At 32.9% G+C, this 18638-nt stretch overlaps 2 protein-coding genes across 2 annotated transcripts; both read left to right on the plus strand.

Annotated features, from left to right (window-relative positions):
• The first annotated feature begins 13956 nt into the window (after window positions 1-13956).
• LOC149229258 (uncharacterized) lies at window positions 13957-14937 on the plus strand. The gene has a single exon (XM_089380989.1). It carries the CDS (start codon window positions 13957-13959, stop codon window positions 14935-14937), a length of 981 nt encoding a protein of 326 aa, XP_089237115.1.
• Window positions 14938-15258: 321 nt separating this feature from the next.
• LOC149229259 (uncharacterized) lies at window positions 15259-16685 on the plus strand. The gene is made up of 2 exons (XM_089380990.1): window positions 15259-15553; window positions 15901-16685. Exons 1-2 carry the CDS (start codon window positions 15259-15261, stop codon window positions 16683-16685), a joined length of 1080 nt encoding a protein of 359 aa, XP_089237116.1.
• The last annotated feature ends 1953 nt before the right edge of the window (window positions 16686-18638 follow it).

An 18638-nucleotide genomic window follows, 5' to 3' on the forward strand; every position in this document is an offset into this window, starting at 1 on the left:
TAGATAACAATTATTTATATACAAAAGAAACGGATCAGTTCATCTTCTAGATGACTGTCCGGCTTCACCTCATCCGTTTCGGATTAGGTGTCAACAATAACATTTATCAAGTAAATTATTATAATTTCTTTAGTAAGAATAACACCTTTGTTTGCAAGGAGTTCTATTTCAAAACTTATATTTCACATTTATATATGATTATTGATACATATAAGTAAACATAAGTCATTAAAAATAACATGCCTCAATGGTTCATGTAAGATAATTTGAATGGCAAACAATTCATTTAAGAACACACACGAGCGTGCACACACATCTGGGAAAAAAATTCGATACAACAAAGTCATTGCAAAAACATTTATAAATAATAAAAAATATACATATTAATATAATTGGCAATTCCCATATATTTCAAAAATTATAAAATCATACAAATTGATTCAACAAAAACTATGTCCAAAATGTATTGAAAAATTGGAATGTACTTTTCAACAAATTTATAAAAGAAATTATCTCCATGAATTACAATGAAGTACATGTTCTATTGAACATTCGAATGTACTCATGTTTTTGTTTGATATGATGAAGTGTCTTAAGAAAGGGGAATAAAACTTGCATAAGCCACGTATCTTACTCTTTTCCTATATATGATTTTATTAAGATGTGGTTTGATCGATATCTGATGAATTGAGAAGTATGCTTTTCTATATCTATTAGCAATAAATTTGATTCTTCATAATTATCTCCATATTGGGACCACACATCAATCAACTTTTTCTCATAAAATTGTCTTGCTCTCCCTACTTCCAATTTTGTTTGCAAATGACAATGAGACTTGCCCCATGCAAACTTAAAGTCCTTTATATCAATATTGGATTTTTCAAGTACTTTTCGGATGTACTTGTTAGTGACATTTAATGTCCATATTGCGACATCATAATTTCTTAAGCAATATTTTAATACTTCTGACTGAAAAGGCCTTAAAAAATAGGACCTATCAGCAAACTGCCAATCTGGTTCTCTTTGAATATGAAAATTTTGTTCACCTTTGGTGTATGATTGGAAGAATACTCTTCCATTTCAAATATCAACAACATCTTTTGACTTGAAGTAATTCCCATCTGCATCTCCACTGCAACCACATGTATGATATTAATATATCTCCACTTCAACACTTCATTGCTTAAGGACATAAAAACCTATCATTTTAAAAATGATGTCAACATTTATTATGAACTATTTCCGTTTGTATGCAAACGTAATTTTACAATGAGTTCAAAGTATCACAAAACACAAATACAATTGCCCCATTAAAATGAACAAACAAATAATATTTTTACTTTATACATAGAGCCTAATACCTTTATTTAATTTGTATGGAATAAAAGTCTTATAAGTATGCATTGACCCACCATTTAAATCATTGATTTTAAGACTTGTAATGATTTATTCAATTGCAATTGAAAAATATAATTACAAAGGTCTAGTACAAGTAAACAAACTAATTATATATTAATTTTCACATACAATATAATACAATTTTTAAATTTCAAACCTAATTAATTAGATGTTAATTTATAGAGTTTCTACCTTAGTTATTTTTTGTGCTTCTTTTAGTACAAATTGTATGTTTATGGTTGGTGCTACATACAACTTAATATAATTTTTCAACTTATATGGAATAAAAAGGGTTAAAAGAATGCAATGGGTCATCCTTCACATTACTAATTTCTAAGAGGTATAACGATAACTTAAACCACATTTAAGGCAAATAATTGTAATGATCTAATTAAAACAAATAGACCAGTTATCTATTAATTTTACATACAATGTAATCCATTGTAACTATATATATATATATATATATATATATAGATAGATAGAATGGGAAATTTTGATATGAAAACATTAAATGACCATTCATCTCACCAAAAATCAAAATCAAAATCAAAATATTTTATTTTTAGTAAAGAAAAACCAAATCAACAATTCTTTTATTAGTGTTGTGAAATAAAAGTAATTACTCATGATGTCATACATATAATAGCATGATATAAACATTTGTAATCTTAAGGTACTTCTAAATGTAATTGAACATCCTTCAAAATAGCTCACACATCCATAGCCTTGTTGAGTTTTTGCAATATTCTCCATAGCTCATTGATCAACCAATTATCCCCTTGATTTGCTCCAATGGATGGAGGGGCAAGAATCAAATTTTCTTTTGGATTCTCTTTCACTCTCTCAATTAAACAAGCAACTATAATACTATTGGTTGCATCATATTGGGTATGAATTTCCCACACTTTTTTCAATGATTTAGTGTGTATAACTTTCGTTGTATTGTCAATGACCTTATGTCCCTTTTGTGGCTTACAGTCTGAAGCAGTCCACTTAAACACAAGTTTATCTTGTAATGTTTTTGAAACCAACTTTTTTAGAAATATTGTTGTGCTTTGTTTCAAAGTTGTCATCCAAATTGCAATGTCAAGACATTCATTTTTGAAACACATTTCAAAAAATGATTATGCACGTGGATGAATCCAAAATAATTTTTTCTCTATTGTGTAATCAGCATCAGCTCCCACTTTCTCAATATGCCCTTTTTTTTTGCTTCATCATCGATGCTATGATAAAAAATGTCCTTTAGTTCAAAAATAACTAGTTTCTTTTCAGTTATTTTGGCTGCAACACAATGGAAAATAATATAGTCAAACCATTTTATTCATGTTACAAAATTTACTAAAAAAATTGTTGAAACGATACACTTATCTTGAGTGGTTTTTGCACTATTTATAGATGAAACAATAATTTCTTTTATCATCTTGATAGGACTTGGAGTAAACATATTAAACCTTCAATCAAATACCAATTGTACTTCTTATTAAACCTTCAATCAAATATCAATACCAAGAAAAACATTAGTAATGCAACCTTTAAAAAGAAACACACACACACACACCTTTGACATTACTTTGATTGTTAATTTTATCATTTTTATTTGTTCCTATAAAAAAATTATATACAAAGTTATGGTAGTTACAAGCATTTGAGTTTGAAGAATAATAAGATAAACAAGAAGACAAGTTATAAGAATCTGATATGACATTATCTTTATATTTGTAGCGTTCCACCTCATCATCATCTTAGTTACCTTTATTTGTTTCCAAACTAAACATATAAAATATTTTGAATTGTGAAAATGAATAGAATCATTAAATAACAAGGAAAACAAGTGGACAAATTATAAGTACCTGATGTTATATTTTGTTCTTGATTAAAGTTTTTTTTAACTTTCATTTGATTGTCATGGTTCTCTTTGCTTTTCATTATAATAAACATTAAAAAAATGTTATAAATTGTGACATCGAGCAAAATTCATTAAACAACTATACAAAAAAAGAATCATCAATAATCGTCCATAATAATATTTTGGTCTTGATTGTAGTTTTGTGAGACAATACCTTGGTCATTATATGCATTCTCTTTATTTCCAACTATAATCAACATATGAAATGATATGAATCACAATAATTTAGAATAATAATAAAATTAAAAAAGATAGAGTTACAATGATTAATACCCATTTCTATCTCCATCGTTCCATGGTTATTGTCTTGATTAAGTTCATTCATCTCATAATTCCCTATAATAGTCATCCAAAAATGTTATGAATATAGAAATTAAATAAATTGAAAAATTATCAAGAGAAAAAACCAAACAAATTATGTACCTAGTATGATAACTTCTTCCTCTCCTCCTCCTATTTCCATCTCCATACTTTTTTCAACAACATAAGCACTATGTTGATTAATTTTTTCTTCCCACTTTCATCCTTCTCTATTTTGGAATCTCTGTCATTAGTCATTTTAGTAAACACTTTGACAATTAAGAAATAGGAAAAAAATAGTATCCAAAGTATTATAAGAAAAAAAAATGAATTGTAGTACCCGAATTTTCCAAGAAGTTAATGGATACTGGATTTGATAGTTGAAAAGATTTGTAATTATTTAACATGATTGTCCTTTGTGACCCTGTTTGCACAACACATGAAATTCTTCTTCCATATGTACAAAAAGCCTTGATTAAATTTTTCTTTGCATAAAGAGAAATAACCACTTTTGTATCACTACATTGTTGGTGTTTTTCCACTAAATCCATCTAGAAATCATAATCTCTCTCATTTTCATCAAATGTGTGAGAGTATTTTATAGCCTCCAAAATTTTAATTCTTAAGTATAGAAATGTATAATAAGAACTATATCATAACTATAATTGTTTTGGGACTTATATTCATAAATGCCACTAATCATTTTATAGTTGAACTTGGAGTTCTTTATGGAAATTTCCAAAGACTGATGGACATCATTACAAAACCAATGTTTTACTAAGAGAACTATAGTAAAGTCATTCAACTCCTTTTTTTCGATAAGAAATCGAAAAAATTCAATGTAATATCCCTTGTGGAATTGTTCGTTTTTCAAAGCAAGTGTATCCAAAACAACAAGGTCAGTATGTAAAATTGGTTGCAACTGACATGGAAAAGAGTGCAAAAGTGTTGACAAAAGATGAGGGCCCCCAAAATGACAACCAAATTCAAAATTGTTATCAACCTGTTGAACACTTGTTGATCCATTTATCATTCTGTCAAGGACTCCACATGCTTGCTGAGAAAGGGACTCTATCTTTGTATTACGTGTTCCTTTGACATAAGTAGACCCCTCCACCGTGTTGCAAAAATTGGTAAATATGATATCATTAATTTCATAATGCTCAAGAATGTCGAATGTGGTAAGAGTCATCTCATTCAAGTTTTGATCATGACTTTGACAATATGTAACCATTGCATCCAATATTGTTCTATTCGTTTTCAATTTAGAACAATAATATTTTAATTTTATGGCATTTGATGATGATTAATTGGAATAAAAAGCCAAATGGTTCCATCCAATAGCTTATATGCTACTGAAGCAATTTCTTCCATGGTTAATCCCTGAAGGGGCCGAAGACTAGGTGATGTCAAACTATGTAGACTATTTCTCTTGTAGTTCTCAAAATCAGGTTGGCTTGGAGAACACTTTAATGTGCCTAGTTGGTAACAGTTAAAAATAGTGTCGCATTTATCCCAAATAGGTTCATCAAGATATAAGAGAATTTTTTTTGTCAGAAAAAAATTGTAATTGGTCAGTCAAAGAATAAGCACAACATTTCATCATCAACCTGATAAAATAATAAATATAAACTAATAAGAATTCAACATAAAAATGAAACTAAATAATGTGTTATAATCTAATGAGAAATCATTATAAATATAAAAAATTACGCCTTATTTTATCAGCTTTAGTCATTTATCTACAATAAAAATAGATACAATAATAAAATGTTAAATGTAAAAATAATCAAAATTACATACCTTGTCTTCAGCCGTCTTAGAACATCCAATCCTCCTTTTCTTTAATTTGTCATTGGCAGTTAAGAAATGTCTTGCTGAGCGTACACAATCAATAAATGGAGTTTTGAAGAATACCTTATTTGCATAATTTAATTGACAACAAATGCGGATCACCTCAATGGGTTCAAATGATGGATACAACAATCGAGCATTACGTTTTTTATATTTTTTTTTTGCTTCTCTCGATACATTATATTTAGGATTTGTTAAAATTTCTTTCGCTGCTTGAATGGTATGTTGACCATCAACTATCGAAAAATTGATATTCTTAGAATTTAGATCTGTCTCATTTATAATTTTGATAGAGTTGACCAATGGATCAGGCTCATTGATGTCAAATGGAATCAGAAGAGCATCGGGTAATGAGGTTTGAAATTTTTCTAGGGATGATTTCACTAATACTTGAACATTTAAATCATCTCGTGATCTTAATTTGAACACTTTGGGGGCTTCTTTACATCTTTCAACAACCACTTTTCTATTAAAGGAGTTTGAAAATAGATAACAATGCTTGAAGGCTTCATGAATCTCATCACATTGATTTGCAAGGTTAGTTGTCTCAAATTCAACTTTCCTAGTTTTTTGAATTTCTATAGTGAGCTTGAAATCACTTTTTGTTATGTTCTCCTCTAAATTAGATAAATATAATCTTTTCAAATCAAGTAATTGAGAATCAATTTTATCATCTCGTATTTTATTAAGAAATTTACCTTTTTGTTGTAAATGAAGAAGTACAAATGATTTTTTTTAATTCTTACATAGCGATATCTCAGAACGGTGGCGATGCATTTTAAAAGATCTGCACAACTATTTAGTCCATATTTAGAGAAGCTCTCAAAGTTATCCAACTTGAACATTGAATTCTTTATCGTATTTGTTGAATCAGTACTTGAAGCTTCAATCAGATCTAATCTAAAATTTGTATACTACACTTGACATGAAATTAATATTACCTCATTTTCTTTAATCATTTCCTCTTGAAAGTCGATGTCATTTTCATTTTAAGCATAAAAATTAATTATTATTCCTAATATCTCTTGTTCGTTTCCATCTATTGATCCAAATAGATATATATCAGGAAACATATTCATGGGAGCTTCTATTTGGATGTACCAATCTTGCACAAACTCATATTTATTATATGTATTGTATTTTTTAATCATTTCAAAAGTAGAAGTAGAAGGTGTTATTGATACTGCCTTTTGAGCTGAATAACTTTTCTTTTTCTTAAGTGGTGGTTGTAACATTTCATTTTCTTTTGGACCAACCAATTTTGCAAATAACAACAAAAAAATATTTGCATTAATCAAAATGAAAATATAATTTCAAATATTGTCACATAATGCTCTTATAAATACTGAAAAACCACCTAATCTAACCATTTCTAAGAGAGTGTACATAAAATATAAAACCACCATATGAGTTGGAGGCAATGTTTGTATATCACTTTTTTTGGTTTCTTCTTCACTACTTTACTTCGAATTTCAGGCACACCAAATTCCGTAGTTTCTAGAATTTTTTTTTATGGAATACATGAAATACCAAATATTATTAAACAACCTTATAATACACGATTTCTATTTACATGCACAATAATAAATGAGTACATATGCTATGCAAGTTCTACTATATGACACCAAAAGTTATCACGTGGGTAAAATTGCTAAGAAAAGAAACCATCGAATCCAACCATTTCTAAAATAGTACATAAAATATAAAACCCCCATACCAGTTGAAGGGGGCATCATTTGTATATCACTTGTTTTTCTTTTTCTCTTTGCTACATTACTTCGAATTTCATGCCCAACAATTTCCATGGTTTCTAGAAATAAAAATATTATGGAATACATGAAATAACAAATAGTATTAAACAACCTTATAATACACGATTTCCATTTACACGCATAATAATAAATTAGTACATATGTTATGCAAGTTTAGTAAATGACACCAAAAGTTATCACATAGTTAAAATTTCTTGGAAAAAAAATACCCATGTTAGCATGGGTTGTCCTCATTAAAACCCCACTCCTAATTCTATTTCCATAGGTTTTATTAATCAACAACGAGTTATTAAAAAATGTCTAACGATTTTAACAAAGTATAAACTAAAATTGTCATACCATTTAAAGAATTCGGTGTTGTGTTTCTTGAACTTCATTTTTCCTTGGATGCTTCCTTTGAATTCTCACTAGCTTCATAGTCCATGGTATCTGAAAATAAAGTAAAAAATTGTTATCACAGTTTTGAATTATTGAAGAAAATATGAATTTATAAATACTATAACTACTCCCATCATTATATGTGTAACAAAATGAACAAGAACAATAACAAGTGTAGAACTCACAATAATAGCTAATCAAAGTTAGAAAAAGGGCACCCCCAAATAATTTATTATGTTCTTTTAATCATGAATATAGGAAAGCAAACATCTACTAGGTTTCCTTCTAGCATGAGCATAAGAACATTTCCAAAAGACATTACATTGTGAATAAATAAAAACAATTGTAGAGACTACAACAACATGATATATACACAAAATTTATCTCTTATAGTCATGTATATTCTTAGTTTGCTTTAGAAAAAATAAAAGCAAAACACAATGAAAGAACATTAACTATGGCGATCATTAGATTTCTTCTAGATCTTTGACTAGCACAAAGACAAACACATAGCAACTTTGCAAGGTGAAAGAAATATAAATGTGATATAATTACTTCTAACATGAACAAAAGCATATTGCCAACAAGAATCTTGCAAAGCAAAAGAAATATTCGCATCCTAGATTTATTTCTATTACAAACGCATGGATATTGTTAAAAAAAACATTGTAAGGTGAAAGAAATCTAGCACGTGCTAGAATTATTTTTAGTACGAACACATTCATATTTCCAAGAAAAACATTGCAAAACAATATAAATGTAGCACAAGCTAGATTTCCTTCTACCACAAACACAAACACATTGTCATTAAAAATATTGCAAGGCAAAGAAAATGTAACCCATGCTAGACTATATTCTATCGCATACAAGAAGATTGCCAACAACAACATTGTATTGTAAAGCAAATCTGGTGGATGCTAAATTTCCTTCTAGCAAAAACATAAACACAATGTCAATAAAAACATTGCAATAATAATATTTCCTGGGACATTTGACCTTGCCTTTTAGAGACGATGAGGTTTTAGTCCATGCCTACATAGACTGTTGTTACAATATAAAAAATGTTAAACCCTGGAATGATTAGAAGGCCCTTCATATGGAATATGTGGTCTAAGAATGGGATAGTGTACAAAGATTTCCTCCTATAAAAAACACAAGAACGTTGCAAATAACAACATTACAAGGTGAAAGAAATATAATGCATACTATATTTCCTTCTAATGGAAACATAATCACATAACAACATTGTAGGGTGAGAAAATTTAGTCTGTGTTACATTTACTTATAACACAAACATATAAATATTTTGAATGACAACATTACACGACAAAAAAAATCTAGCATAAGCTAGATTTCCTTTTAGCCTAAACAGAAACATGTTAGCATTCACAACATTGCAATGTAAAAAAAAATCTAACATGTGTTAGATTTCCTTTTAGCGCAAACTTGAGCACATAGAAACATTGTAGAGTGAGAAATCTATCAAGTGCTAGATTTATGTCTACCACAAATGCAAGCATGTTGCCAATAACAACATTGTAGAGTATAAGAATTCTAGATTGTGTTAAATTTTCTTCCAACACAAACACAAGCACATTTTAATTTGAAAGAAATTTAACACATGTTATATTTCCTTTGAGCACAAACACAAGAAGATAACAACATTGTAGGACTAAATAAGTTTAATGTGTGCTAGATTAACAACATTGCAATTTAAAATAAAACCTAACATGTGTTAGATTTCCTTTTAGCGCAAACTCGAGCACATATAAACATTTTTAGAGTGAGAAATCTAACAAGTGCTAGATATGTCTACCACAAATACAAGCACGTTGGCAACAACAACATTGTAGAGTATAAGAAATCTAGCTTGTGTTAAAGTTTCTTCCAACACAAATACAAGCACAATTAAATTTGAAAGAAATCTAACACATGCTATATTTCCTTCTAACACAAACACAAGAACATAACAACATTTTAGGACTAAATACGTCTAATGTGTGCCAGATTAACAACATTGCAATGTAAAAGAAAATCTAACATGTGTTAGATTTACTTTTAGTGCAAACTCAAGCACATAGAAACATTGTAGAGTGAGAAAGCTAGCATGTGCTAGATTTATGTCTACAACAAATACAAGCATGTTGCCAACAACAACATTGTAGAGTATAAGAAATCTGGCTTGTGTTAAATTTTCTTCCAACACAAACACAAGCAAAATTAAATTTGAAATAAATATAACACATGTTATATTTCCTTCTGGCACAAACACAAGAACATAACAACATTTTAGGACTAAATAAGTCTAATGTGTGCTAGATTAACAACATTGCAATGTAAAAGAAAATCTAACATGTGTTAGATTTCCTTTTAGCGCAAACTCAAGCACATAGAAACATTCAAGAGTGAGAAATCTAGCAACTGCTAGATTTATGTCTACCACCAATACAAGCACATTCCCAACAACAACATTGTACAATATAAGAATTCTAGATTGTGTTAAATTTCTTCCAACACAAACACAAGCACATTTTAATTTGAAAGAAATCTAACACATGCTATATTTCCTTCTAGCAAAGACACATCAACATAACAACATTGTGGGACTAAATAAGTCTAATGTGTGCTAGATTAACAACACTGCAATGTAAAATAAAATCTAACATGTGTTATATTTCCTTTTAGCTCAAAGTCAAGCACATAGAAACATTGTAGATTGAGAATTCTAGCAAGTGCTAGATTTATGTCTACCACAAATACAACACGTTGCCAACAACAACATTGTAGAGTATAAGAAATCTAACCCATGTTAAATTTTCTTCCAACACAAAAACAAGCACATTTAAATTTGAAAGAAATCTAACACATGCTATATTTCCTTCTAGCACAAACACAAGAACATAACAACATTTTAGGACTAAATAAGTCTAATGTGTGCTAGTTTAACAACATTGCAATGTAAAAGAAAATCTAACATGTGTTAGATTTCCTTTTAGCTTAAAGCCAAGCACATAGAAACATTGTAGATTGAGAAATCTAGCAAGTGCTAGATTTTTGTCTACCACAAATACAAGCACGTTGCCAACAACAACATTGTAGAGTATAAGAAATCTAGCTTGTGTTAAATTTTCTTCCAACACAAACCCAAGCAAACTTAAATTTGAAAGAAATTTAACACATGTTATATTTCCTTCTAGCACAAACACAAGAACATAACAACAATTTAGGACTAAATAAGTCTAATGTGTGCTATATTAACAACATTGCAATGTAAAAGAAAATCTAACATGTGTTAGATTTCCTTTTAGCGCAAACTCGATCACATAGAAACATTATAGGGTGAGAAATCTAACAACTGCTAGATTTATGTCTACCACAAATACAAGCACGTTGCCAACAACAACATTGTAGAGTATAAGAAATCTAGCTTGTGTTAAATTTTCTTCCAACCCAAACACAAGCACATTTAAATTTGAAATAAATCTAACACATGCTATATTTTCTTTGAGCACAAACACAAGAACATAACAACATTGTAGGACTAAATAGGTCTAATGTGTGCTAGATTAACAACATTACAATGTAAAATAAAATCTAGCATGTGTTAGATTTCTTTTTAGCGCAAAATCGAGCACATAGAAACATTGTAGAGTGAGAAATCTAGCAAGTACTAGATTTATGTCTACCACAAATACACGCACGTTGCCAACAACATTGTAGAGTATAAGAAATCTGGCTTGTGTTAAATTTTCTTCCAACACAAACACAAGCATATTTAAATTTGAAAGAAATCTAACACATGCTATATTTCCTTCTAGCACAAACACAAGAACATAACAACATTTTAGGACTAAATAAGTCTAATGTGTGCTAGATTAACAACATTTGAATGTAAAAGAAAATCTAACATGTGTTAGATTTCCTTTTAGCACAAACTCAAGCACATAAAAACATTGTAGAGTGAGAAACCTAACAAGTTGTGATGGATTTCTCACACAAAACAATCTCATACTCACCTCCATATCCCTCCAGATGCTCCTTCCCATCTAGGAGATGCATATACATGTTTATAAACCACATCAAGTAAATTATCTCTCTCACTCATGTGAAATCCTGGGTCTTTGTAAGATTCCCAAACCATGCAAATAGAACAAACTCTAGCATTATCATCAAGAAAAAAATTCCCTCTCTATGCTGGCTAAATCTAGAGTTGAGATGGATCTAAAGGAAAAGCTTGCACCTTGAGAAATTTGATCCCTTTGTAAGCTATCTAAATCTAGAGTTAAGATGAATCTAAAATGGTTTAATTATTAATAATTATAATTCTTCTTTTATTTTATTTTATATTTATGTAATTTGACTAAATTAACAAGTTTAAATAACATTACATAACCTTAGGACATCTCATTCACTTTGGGCTAAAGTCTCCCATGTAATCATTCATGTTGGACTAAAGCCTCTCCATGCAATTATTTAAATTTGTAGATATTTATTTTTATCTTAATCAATAATATTTAATATAAAGTAGAAATCATAAACTTGGAAAAGCCCATAAATATTATAAATATCAAGTGAATTACAATGAGATTTGAACCATTTAAAATCATAATTTTATATTTTTATTTTGGAAAATTTTCAAACCATAAAATTGATAATAATAAAAAATTTATTAAATATATGGTTATTTTATTTAATTTTATAAATATCATATACAATAATACATGAAAAATGTAATATAATTTCAAAAATTGTAATTTATAATTTCAAAATCACTAATAAAAAATATTAACTTACCAAATTCTTTGTTATTATTAAAATTTGTAGATATTTATTTTCATTTTAATGGATAATATTTAATATATGATGGAAAGTATAAATTTGGAAAGGGCTACCCATATTATAAATATTAAGTGCATTATAATGTAATTTGAACCATTTAAATTTATGATTTTATATTTTTAATTTAAAAATAAAATAAAATTAAAACATATAATTAATTAAATTTATGATTTTACATTTCTAATTAAAAAAAAAAATCAAAACATAGAATTGAAAACATATTGAAAAGAGGGTCCTCTGCATGGAGTTGGTAGAAATGTTCACTGAAAATGAGATAAGGTGTCCTTGAAATCACATTATACACTTGCCTGATTCATCACTGTAATGAGCCAAGGTATACAAATTTTAGGGATACCCAAAGTGCAGCCAATAGCTAAAATTCTTTATGCCAACACGATGGAACTAGAGGGAAAGGATTCAATGGAGATCAAGACCTTGCGTTGTGTTTTGCTAAGTGGAAGAGGTCCCTATAAATTAAAATTTTCCTAGAGATAGGGACAAGCAACTAATAACAAGCGAAAGCACTAACAATGTATCGAGGAGTTAGGTTCCTCAAGGACATTGTGCAAAGGGATGTAGTTATTGTTGAGGATTCCAACATAATCACAAAATTTACTTCAAGGGAAATACCATTGTACTATGAGGAGCATACAAGAGTATGCTTACATATTACTACTATATTCAATGCTAACCCTAAAATTCATGAATGGTATATGTTGAACTAGTCTTATGATTTATTATCTGTGTTGTTTATAATCAAGGTAATAATGAGAACCAACACATTGCACAAAAAAGAACAATTATCATGAATTATATGGAAAGTGAACCAAATGGTAGCATACCCTCCTAGTGGAATTATGTCTTTCATAGTTGAATATTACCTTGTAATTGAGTCACAAGTGTAATCAATCAATCAAATGTTGTAAACATACCAATGTCATTTTGGAACTAGATTGATAAGCCTAATAATAAATGTTTTATTAATTTATAAATAAGATTAAATACTTGTTGACTAGAAATGACATGGTACACTAATTAGAACCAATCTAGATCCATTTTAATTCTGAATTTATTAAATGCTAAGGGATCAAATTTTTTGGCATACAAACATTTCTTCAGGTTTTGCACTAAAAAAGAGGTTTTCACTTCAAAAGATTTGACCTCTCTCAACAATTGATAAATGATTTAGGCTAATATGTTAAATGATTTAAATAGCTGAAATTCACATTATATTAATATAAAAAGTTATTAATCGATCAGTTGGATGAATACATTGTTCAAGTTTAATTCTTTTTGAATAGATTGCTGTGGAGCCGCCGAAGATTGAAGACCTAGCTGCCAACCCTCTGGCCGCAGGCCAGCCTCGGCCCCCTCACTGCAAGAAACCTGGCTCTAATCATGCTGAACCAGAGCCCATCGCACCTGGAATATTGGCAAAGTCTGTCTGCTTGAACTGGTAAGTTTGGGCTGTTGGGAGCAAGATAGCACGGACCTGCGGATGCCATGGAATCCAGCGGGGGCTCTGCCCCTCCTCTCAATCCACCTCCAGAGATATCAACATTCAAAGCACTAATAGCCGCAAGTCAGAAACTCCCCCTCACGGCAAGCCAGCAGAAGTTCGTCAAGAAACTTGGATCGATTCCTACGGTTGCCCTTCCTAAAGATGAAACATGCAAGGCAGCACTGAACCTAGCAGAAAGAGGATTAATAGGACAGTTTACGGGCCTCTGGCCTTCTCCAAAATTGGTCGAGAACTGGACCCAAAGAAATTGGTCTCCATTGATCAAAGAAGGGGTCAAGAGCTATTTTGTCGGCAAAGGGTTTTTCGTATTTGTCTTCAAGAACACAGAAGATAGAAGTCTTATCTTCAGAAATGGGCCTTATTTCATGGGACCACAAGGCCTGTATCTTAATAAATGGTCTCCTGACTTTGATCCCTCTCAGGATGTCCCCTCCTCTGTCCTAGTGTGGGTGCAACTACCCCACCTACCCCTGCACTGCTGGAATCAAAAAACCCTCCAGATCATTGGTAATGCGCTCGGAAAATACATACATCAGGCAGCAAGGAAAGATCAGTACACATGCGCTCGAATCTGCGTAGAGGTTGACCTAGAAGAGGGCTTGCTTGAAGCAATAAAGCTCTCTGTCGCTGGGTGGACTCACATACAGGAACTGGATTATGAACAGCTCCCTTTCAAATGCAGACACTGCCACGAGCATGGCCATTTCATGAAGCATTGCAAGAAAAAAGCAGAAGATCAAAGAGACAAAGCAAAAGAGGACCAATGGACAGAATTCCGAAAGACTATTCATAAAAAAAAAGGAAATGGAAAAGGGCACACCTCCGAAGCTCTAGGCAGCTCCAAGAGCAACCAAGACATGGATTCGAAAGACACTGAGAAAGACAAGACCGAAAACCAAGAAATGGACGCAACCATGAATGACAATGAAAAATATCAGACCGTCATAGCAGGCAAGAAATAAGAAAAAAAGGAAAATACAGAAGATCCACCATTAAACCAAGAAGGACGAGAAGCTACTCAAGCTGTGCAAGGTAGCCCCTCCAATCCATATTATGCAGAAGTAACAAGGAAAAAAGCAATAGACAGTGCGGGTTCTTCAGAGGACGAAGCCTTTGAATGCCCCTCTAGAAGAGCAGGAAGGAAATCCCGCAAAGAAATAAGGGAAGAGGAGGCTGAGAGACTCAAAGTTCAAGGCAGCCAGTCCACAATAGAAATGTCCATTGGAAGAAATACAAGACCAAGGCCTTCAAAGGGAGGCGCAACCCCCCTCCTCAAGTAAAACATGAAGCTCGTCTCTTGGAACTGTAGAGGTTTGGGGAACCCCTCCAAAGCTGAAGTAGTCATGGATCTCCTGAAAATAGAATCAGCAGACATTCTCATGCTCCAAGAGACGAAGATAGAAGCCCGAGCGCTTCTAGATATCAGCAAGACAAAGTGGAAGAAAAGTTCAGGCAAAGCAGTAAATTCAAGGGGCTCATCCGGAGGACTAGCAACCCTCTGGTCAGAAGAATCTTTTTTACTCAAAAAATCTCATGAAACCCAGCATTGGATATTCACGGAGCTTACACAATATTCAAGTAAGTTGTCTTTCTCTTTATTTAATCTCTATGTCCCTGTTTCTTATTTTGAAAAAAGAGAATGCTGGACCTCTCTCTCAGCATTTTTAGACCAGCATACCCCAAGCAACATAATACTAGCAGGTGATCTCAACATAGTAATGAAATCAAAAGAGAAAAGGGGTGGCTCTGCCAACAGAGACCCTATGTTGGCCTTCGTGGAAGAGCTAGCGCACCAATGGGACCTCTTAGATTTCAAGCCCATTCGTGGTCTATACACCTGGTCCAACAACAGATTTGGGTCTGAACATATATCTGCTCGATTGGATCGATTTTTGGTACAAGGATCTCTGATCATGGATAAAAAGATAATCAAACAAAAATTTTACCCAAGTTAGCTTCTGATCACAAGCCGATCCAGCTGCTCCTTGAAGATGAAGAGGATCTAGGTCCTCTACCATTCCGCTTCAGCCCTTTATGGATTGAGAGAGAAGGTTTTTTTGAAACTATTAAAGAAGCCTGGGCCAAGTCATTCTCAGGGTCCCCAAGCTTTGTTTGGGAACAAAAACTAAAAGCCATCAAACAAGCGCTAAAGGAGTGGATAAGGAAACCAGCCCCTACTCCAATCAGCATAAGGAAAGATGCAGTAAGCACATTGGAGACTTTACAAACAGAATTAGAGAGCAAAGAGATCACAACTGAACTTCTGGAACAAGAAATCAAGGCTCAAGCTGCTACATACAAATCATTCAGAAAAGAAGAAGAATATTGGCGAATCAAATCAAGGAGTCTGTGGTTAAAGGCAGGCGATCGGAACACCACCTTCTTCCACAAACAATATAAAGCCAGGCTGAACAGGAATCACATCTATGAAATAAGGACAGCAGAGGACCACGTCAGCAGAGGCTTTGCCCAAGTCAAATCTGCTGCAGACAGCCATTTCCAAAATATTTTTAGTAGAGGAGAACAAGCTTCCGAGGAGGAAATCGCAAAATTCCTTTCCAATATCCCTCATCTAATCAGTCCAGAAGAAAACACTGCCCTCACGAGAGAAGTAATAGAGGAGGAAATTATTAAAATTATATGGTCCATGGAATCAAATAAGGCGCCAGGCCCAGACGGATTTACGATACACTTCTACAAAGTCTGCTAGAACATCATCAAAAGAGATCTCCAAAAAATGATCAAGGGGTTCATGAGAAAAGCTAAGATTGGTGGAGGAACCAACTCTACGTATCTAGCATTAATCCCCAAAGAATCTAATCCAGAAACATTCTCCAGATTCAGACCCATATCTCTGTGTAATGCATCCTATAAAATTCTGGCAAAATTGCTAGCAAGCAGAATCAAGCCCTTGCTCAAGAAGATGATCTCTGGTCCTCAAGGCGGCTTTGTGGAGGGCAGACACATCCTCGACAATGTTATCCAAGTCCAGGAGACAATCCACACCAGCGTGAAGCGAAATGAGAAAGATATGTTGATTAAATTAGACATGGCAAATGCGTTTGATAGAGTCAATCGCTCTTTTCTCATTAAGGTACTCCTCACCTTTGGATTCTCGCCTCATTTTGTTCAGCTTATTAATGCTTGCATAAATAACCCCTGGATTGCCCCCCTGGTCAATGGCCGCCCCTCTAATTTCTTCCAAGCCCGGAGAGGCATCAGGCAAGGATGCCCCCTCTCCCCTTTCCTGTACATTGTAATGGCAGATTCCCTCAGCAGAAGGCTCACAGCTGAAAGAACTCTTGGCACTCTTCCTGGGCTCAAATCATCCTCTGATGTAGTACCCCAGAACCATGCTCTCTTTGCCGATGACTTACTTCTCCTCGGAGGTGCGTCACTCAGAATCACCAAAGGTTTCGATTCAATCTTGAAAGGCTACTGCAGGGTCACAGGTGCTCTCATCAATGAAAAAAAGAGCAAAATTTATAGTTGGAACACAGGTCAGCAAGAGACCAACAGCATTGTGGCAATCATGGGATTTAGAGGACATGCCAATTGGGAGAAAATTAAATACCTCGGCCTTCCAATTATCAATGGTGCCAATAGGAGAATGCTCCGGATAGATTTAATATGTAAAATTAAATCCAAGATAGAAGCGATGGGAGGCTATTGGCTTATCAGAGGGAAAATAGTCCTAATCAAAATTCAGCTATCTGCGTTCCCTATTTATCAGGCCACCTTCATGCTGGCCCCCAGGAACGTCACGGAGCAGATTACAAAATTGCTACGGGATTTCTTATGGCAAGGCGGGAGAGGGAATGAAAATAAAATGCATTTAGTCTGTTGGGATATGGTCAGACGGCCGACAGCAGAGGGAGGCCTTCAAATCCGAGACCCCTCACTCGTAAACCTTGCGATGGGTGGGAAATTACTTTGGAAAATGGCCAACGAACCAAACCATCAGATTAGCAATACGATGATGTCAAAATACTCCCGAAATTCCACATACAGAGGCTTGCAGTTCGATTCCTCTGCAATTGGCACGCAGATATGGAAGCTATGCTGTAAAAGTAGCAAATTTTTTAATCAGCACCTTTACGAACCAACATCTGGAACGATAGAATAATGGGGAATGACCCATTAGAAGAAAATGAAGCCATAGCGGATATCAGAGAGTGGCTGTTGCATGCAGGTAAAACTAGACTTTATGACATTTCGAGCTGGGACAGCAGAGGTGAATGGGCCGGTTGGGATATCAAAGGTATCCGAGATTGGCTAATATCGCAAAAAAATCGTCTTATCGATTTGCTGGAAGGATCCTCTCGCAAGCATCGGCACACAAGAGACACCTGGGCGTGGGGAATGACTGGAACATATACCACAACAACATGATATAAAGCTCTCCAGAGTCCAAGAAACAGCAGTCATGCACTAGCCTTCTGGAAGTCTGTTTGGGACAATCTAGCTCTTCCCAAAGTTAACTTCTTCTTTTGGATGTTGGTGCACAACAAACTTCTCACTGGCGACAATCTAGAGAAAAGGAATATTGTAGGACCACACAGGTTTGAGTTATGCAGAAGCTACTCTGAAACAGCCCAGCATTTATTCCTAGAGTGAAAATTTTCCAAGGAAGCATGGGAGCACGCCCTTTTGGACCTGCAGA

The sequence above is a fragment of the Pinus tabuliformis genome, chromosome J (genome assembly GCF_031772625.1).
Source record: "Pinus tabuliformis cultivar Carrire ecotype Pingquan chromosome J, CPIR1, whole genome shotgun sequence".
Lineage (NCBI taxonomy): Eukaryota > Viridiplantae > Streptophyta > Pinopsida > Pinales > Pinaceae > Pinus > Pinus tabuliformis.

What these genes read in the sequence shown, in the direction of transcription:
- LOC149229258 (XM_089380989.1), top strand. Translation starts at nt 13,957, where the DNA reads ATGGAATCCAGCGGGGGCTCTGCCCCTCCTCTCAATCCACCTCCAGAG.
- LOC149229259 (XM_089380990.1), top strand. Translation starts at nt 15,259, where the DNA reads ATGAAGCTCGTCTCTTGGAACTGTAGAGGTTTGGGGAACCCCTCCAAA. An exon ending in GGAGCTTACACAATATTCAA is followed by an intron (nt 15,554 to 15,900) that starts GTAAGTTGTCTT and finishes ATGGATAAAAAG; the next exon opens with ATAATCAAACAAAAATTTTA.